Raw genomic sequence first — 6,000 nt, 5'->3', positions numbered from 1 at the left:
TGCCACTACTAAAAAGATCCTGTCTCTGGTGGTTACTCAGCTCACTTCATTTGGCAGCAGCAATTGGCCTCTGGGAAAGATAATAAGGTTCAGGTAGGTACAGAAGGTACATAAGTGGGTACATAAGGTACATTCAGGTAACCTGATTTATGAGAAAGAATTGCAATCAGCTTTCTTCTTCTTCCTCTGAGTTAAATAATAGATATGCACTTTGAACAATGCTGTCGCCGTATGAACATCATGAATAAAAAACCCAGCACAGCACATTGGAGTGTGAACACAGTCTAAGCCTCATTGATTTGAATGACATTTCTTGCCAAACAAGGCTTGTGATTAAGCTCCACTGAACTTGGAGGAATTATTTCCAAATAAACATTTATAGGACTGAGCAAGCAATAAGTACATTTAGGAATGTGGACTTAAATTCACCTGGTTAGGATTTTTGGTTTGGGAAGGGTTGTTTGTACATACATGCATGACCTCAAGGGGGCATCTGAGGGGGGATTTACAAACAAATCTTGGGCGTAAGTGTTTGGTAGAATTATGAAGATTTGCAGCACAATCATGAGCATGTTTACTCTGTTAAAAAAAAAAAAAGTCTCACTGTGTTCAGTTGGGTTTACTCCCAGATAAGTATGCATAGGATTGCAGTCTTAATATACATAGATGGAATCCTATACATGTCTATGCAATCATATCTAAGAAATAGCAGAGGAGATGCACTGTGTTAATAGATTTTTCTTCTAAAACTGAGTATTGAATAGAACAGCAACTCAAGGGCAAGACGGCTGGAAGAAATTGCTGACGTGTATTTCTCCCTCATTTGGTGGGCAAGGGAATCTTTCTTATGTTGTTCAATTTGACCTTTAATCTAGACTCCAGTGTCCTTTTCAGATGGTGTTTAACTGAATAAATGGTGAAGAGTACCTCTCAGCAGCTTATCACACACTTGTGATTTCCTTTTGTGGACTTTTTAATTTCTCTTTATGACATGTACTTCTTTATTTTGCTCACTTAATTTTTAGTGCATAATGTCAAACTATCAGTATGAATTAGTGTAACACATTAATCCGTTCCCCCCTTGCTTAGGCTGTGTACAGCTATTTGCTTGTCATAAATGCATTTGTTCAATTTTCTTCCCTGTCAGATGCTGTTTATTGCTGATTAGATTTCTAGCCAAGCTTGATAAAGAGATGCATCATTTTCAAGCTGTATCATCTTCGCTCTTTAATTTATTACACACATTTTGCCATTCCTGTCTCTTGTGCTTAGAGTTAAATGCAGGAGGTCAGCAGCACAGGGCTAGTAGGTGCATCACTTACAATTCCTTTGGAAAGCCATGCTGAGACTGTGAATAAGCATTTCCACTTCTTATGGTCTGTCGTACCGTATCAGCAACAATGTTGAGATTTGTTAATTAGCAAGCCGGTTGTGGAAAAATTGCCTGTGTCTTTGTGTCTCTGAAAATTGACATTTCCGTTGTTGTTAGTCAAACCACTATGTTCTATGGAGGAATTTGCTAGCTTTTGTAGAAGCTTCAGAACAGAGGCAGCTTTAGCCCAGTGCTCTGGGAAGACCCTCCCACACAGTTAGTATTCAAATAGCCCTTTTCATAAATACTGAAAGCATGTCACAAATATTGTCTCAGCAATCTTTACAGCATTCTCTAAAATATGCCAATATCGATATCTATTGCAGATTGGAGCCCAAGCCTCAGTGGTTTGCTAAAGGCCACACAACAGATATACAACCAAGCTGAAATTTGTGTCACGAATTTCTGCCTCATATGTCATGTTCTTTATTACAATATCATACCAACTCCACTGTGAATGTATTGGCCCTACAACTGTACGCACACTATACCCTTAAAGCACATTCAGAGCACTTTTCCCTCCCTAAAGAATTCTGGGCCCTGTGTTTGACCTCTCACAGAGTTATAATTCCCAGCAACCCTTAACAAATTACAGTGCCCAGTATTCTTTGAGTGGGACCATGTGCTTTAAAGGTGTAGTGTGTGGGGAAGGAAGCATGGAACTGGGAGACAAAAGTGCAGATCAGTGGCTGCCACCCTTTGGGACCCATGGGCACATATGCAGACTGAGGAAACTTGTCATTACAAACATTGCAAGTAAATGCACACCACAACCCATTCTATTGGCTAAATAGAAGGCTTCTTTCAAGTCCAAACCTCTGGATGACCCTACACAGCAGTTTCATGTAGCTATTAAACAACATGGGAGATAAAATTGGACCCTAGGAAACCCCACATTGAAGGCTCCATGGAGCTGAACAGTACTCCCCAAACACCTGGAAATGACCATCCAAGTAGGACCAGAATCACTGCAAAGCAGTGCCACCCACTCCTAACCCAGACAGCTACTCCAGAAGGATACCATGGTCAGTGGTATCAAAAACCACAAACAGGTTGAGGGAATTAACAGGGACACATTTCCCCTATGTCTCTCCTGACAGAGGTCCACATATTGGATGGCCAAAACAGTTTCTGTGCCAAAACTGGGCCTAAACCACAATGGAAATGGACCTAGAAAATCACTTTCTTCCCAAAGCGCCTGGATCTGGCCTGCAACCACATGCTCGAGAACCTTTCCCAAGAAAGAGAGATCAACAACTGGCTGGTAATTGCTTAGATTTTCCAAGTCCAGGGAGGGTTTATTGAGGAGTAGTTTTACCACTGCCTCCTTCAAGCAGGCAGGGACCACCCCCCCTCTCAAGGAGGCATTAATCACCTCCCTGGCCCACCCTGTTAGTTTTTATCAGCAGAGTGGCAAGGGTCCAGAGTGCAAGTAGTCACACTGACCCTTCCAGGCACCTTGTCCATTTCCTCAAGGCTTATATCCATGTCCTCTGCACCGTGATCTATGCCAGTGGTTTTCAACCAGTATGCTGTGGCACCCTGGAGTACCTTGAATGATTGTCAGGGGTGCTACGGGCAACATTGGCCTCTGTCCCTCTTTCTTTCCTTCCCTCCCTCCTCTGATGCCTTCTCGTGTCTCTGCCTCCTGAAGGCTTCGACAGCTGTTTATTGCAGCAGTCCTGGCTATAAGCTCTGCAGGCGAATGGTGCCTCTGGGAGACACCTCTCTTTGGGGCGGGGGTTGGGGGGGTCAGCTCAGAGACCAGGGACAGCAGCAGCTGCTGCCCAGAAGACTCCCAGGGAGAGGGGAGAGGAGAAGAGGCTGAGGGAACACTCCACAAGGGAGGGTGTTCGAAAAAGGGTGAGAGGCTGCCAGCTCTGCAGGCAAGGGGTGGCATAACTGGGTTCCTGAGCCTCATAGGGTTGACAGAGATTGGATAAAGAAGCCATGGACTCAAAAAGGTTGAAAACCTCTGATCTATGCCCATAATCCTCAAAGCATTTGGTGGGCATGATGATTACTGAACTCAATATAGGAGCATGCTTGAACTTATTCACACTCTGTATCGTCAAGGAAGCCTGAAACTGTTACTAGCATTAGCAGTTCCTTGTTTTGATGTTGCTGCATTGCGTCACCATAACAACTTCAGCATTACAAAATACTGTAGTCCTTTCGGATCATAGTTTGCTGGCGAAACAGATTGGAGTGCCCATAAATAAACCTTGCATTGTTTTCCAAAAGAGGCAAAGTCAGTGCTACAGCAGGTGGGATTGCATCCAGAAAGTGAGTGCTTTGCATATACAATTACTCATGAGAAATAATTTCGATTTTGTTCCCGCTTATTTGCACATAGCAACATAACATTTTCAAGCAAAGGCACTGGACCACAAACTCTTGAACAACGAGAAAGATTTATAGCTGACTTAATTTGTTTGGTTTCCAGTCAGGCAGTAATGCTTCTTTTTCAGTTCAAAATCTGTGTGGATCTTATCTAAAGCTTTAAAAATTGAGCAAACAACATCTGCTGATACCAAAGTGGTACATGTTTTCTATCAACTATCTGTTGTGGGGAGGAATAATTTTTAAAGAAATGTTTGCACTAGTGATTAAGGAAGCTTGCAAGTGTGTTTACTGTATTAAAAAGTAATTTCTTTACCAGTGAACAATTAATTGCATTTTCTGTCAATATATGTTCTTAATATTGGTTCATATGTAGCTGCATGTACATATGAAATAATGAATTTGACAGTAAAACATCAGAGAAGTGAAATATAATGGGAGGAGATAAATGAGTGACAAATGAGCCCACTATGTTCTCTTACCAGGTGCAAGGAGTTTTAAAGGAGCCCAGTATAAAAAGCACTCCAAGTTGTATCTAGACTTATAGTGCAATCCCATCCATGTCTATTCAGTAGCAAGTTCCACTGAATTCACCGGGGTAACTTTAAGGGAATCCTTCAATGTTTATGAATTTAACTGCAAACAATGCAGGTAATGTGGCTAGGTAGGCAGCAAGTTAACTAAGATGCCTTGCTCCAAGGCTACTATCTGGAAATGAAAGTTGTACTGAAAACCAGGACGTTTTCTTCTGAGTAAACATGCTTATTATGACCTGTGACGATACTACATTGGCTGCGTATTTGTTTCCAAGCACCATTCAAAGTGCTAGCTTTGACCTATAAAACCCATACTCACACCCACACCATACATTAAAAACCTTTCCTCAAAGAATCCTGGGAACTGTAGTTTGCACTGGGCACTGGGCACTGTAGCTCTTGTGGGCAAACTAGTTTTCAGGGGGAGTGTTATCCAGAATGCCTTGTTTATTCAGATCATCTATTAAGTCCCTACCAATCTGGGAGTGCAATGCACTTCCCATAGAAATCAGTGGCCAAGCTTCCACTGACACGAATGTATACACATTTAGCCAGTTCTATCTTTTCCTCTGATCTATTTCATCATTTAATGCACTACAATCTCTTATTGCCTCACTGAAGTTTCTTAAGCAATGTTATCAATGATTTTGATCAACAAAATATACTTTGCAAGAGCTTTTCTTGCTAGATTAAAGCAAGCCTCCATGTGAGAGAACAGCACTAATTAATGTCAGTAAGAGCCAAACTAGATGCAACACAGGAGGTGTGTAATCAGATCTCCTGATGTCTTTCTTTGTTGCTTAAGAGCAGCTGTGTGAGAGCAACAGAACTCAGATTTGAGCTGTAGCGGGTGGCGCTGTGGGTAAAACCTCAGCACCTAGGACTTGCCGATCGCATGGTCGGCAGTTCGAATCCCTGTGGCGGGGTGTGCTCCCGTCGTTCGGTCCCAGCGCCTGCCAACCTAGCAGTTCGAAAGCACCTCCGGGTGCAAGTAGATAAATAGGGACCGCTTACCAGCGGGAAGGTAAACAGCATTCCGTGTGCTGTGCTGGCTCGCCAGATGCAGCTTGTCACGCTTGCCACGTGACCCAGGAGTGTCTGCGGACAACGCTGGCTCCGGCCTATAGAGTGAGATGAGCGCACAACCCTAGAGTCTGGCAAGACTGGTCCGAACGGGCAGGGGTACCTTTACCTTTACCTATGACGGAGTGAGGTATTTACGCATCTCTTTGCACTGTTTGTTCACTTTAAATTGTCCTGTAATTAACCAGGGTGCAAGCAGGGAGACCAATATCCATATTTTACAGATAGCCATGTTGTACAAAAGAAATAGGTGTATTAAGACTTGCCAGCACCACAGAACAAATTATACTGTATATTGTACAATGAGCATACTGAGGAAAGTAGCTCACAACCCATACATGTTCCTTTGCCTCAGTTTGTGTGTGTGGCCTTAACCCAAACTTGAATTCTGCTTTGTTTAGCTGGAAGAGCACCACCTAAGGCAAATGTCATCACTTCTCCATCCATCCAGAGTGACAGAAACGCCTCACAGAGAGCCACTCCTTTACGTCTCCTCAACAGTGGATGGTCACATCTTATGTGTTGGCCAAGATGGATTGGTTTCCATTTGGAGTGCAAACTTAAAACTGAAGAAAACCTCTCTGATTCTTGTGAGTTTAAGAAGTGAGGTATTATTTAAAGACTGTGATATTTACTGATAATAGGTGTAAGATCTTCCTACTGAGG

The 6,000-nt window shown here is 42.8% G+C and overlaps 1 protein-coding gene across 2 annotated transcripts in view; it reads left to right on the top strand.

The window, feature by feature from the left end:
* Positions 1–3,557: 3,557 nt before the first annotated feature.
* LOC310685261 (cilia- and flagella-associated protein 337-like) overlaps positions 3,558–6,000 on the top strand; it is a 33,333-nt gene continuing 30,890 nt past the window's right edge. For both annotated transcript variants that reach the window (XM_083457271.1, XM_083457270.1), the window contains exons 1-2: positions 3,558–3,658; positions 5,736–5,924. In XM_083457271.1, coding sequence (XP_083313397.1) covers positions 5,760–5,924 — 165 coding nt within the window. In that variant the 5' untranslated portion in view covers positions 3,558–3,658; positions 5,736–5,759. The remainder of the gene's footprint in view (positions 3,659–5,735; positions 5,925–6,000) is intronic.

The sequence above is a fragment of the Podarcis tiliguerta genome, assembly GCF_965153285.1.
Source record: "Podarcis tiliguerta genome assembly, chromosome: 9".
NCBI lineage: Eukaryota > Metazoa > Chordata > Lepidosauria > Squamata > Lacertidae > Podarcis > Podarcis tiliguerta.
The sequence above is the reverse complement of the archived record's forward strand: the minus strand, read 5'-3'. Positions and strand labels throughout refer to the sequence as shown.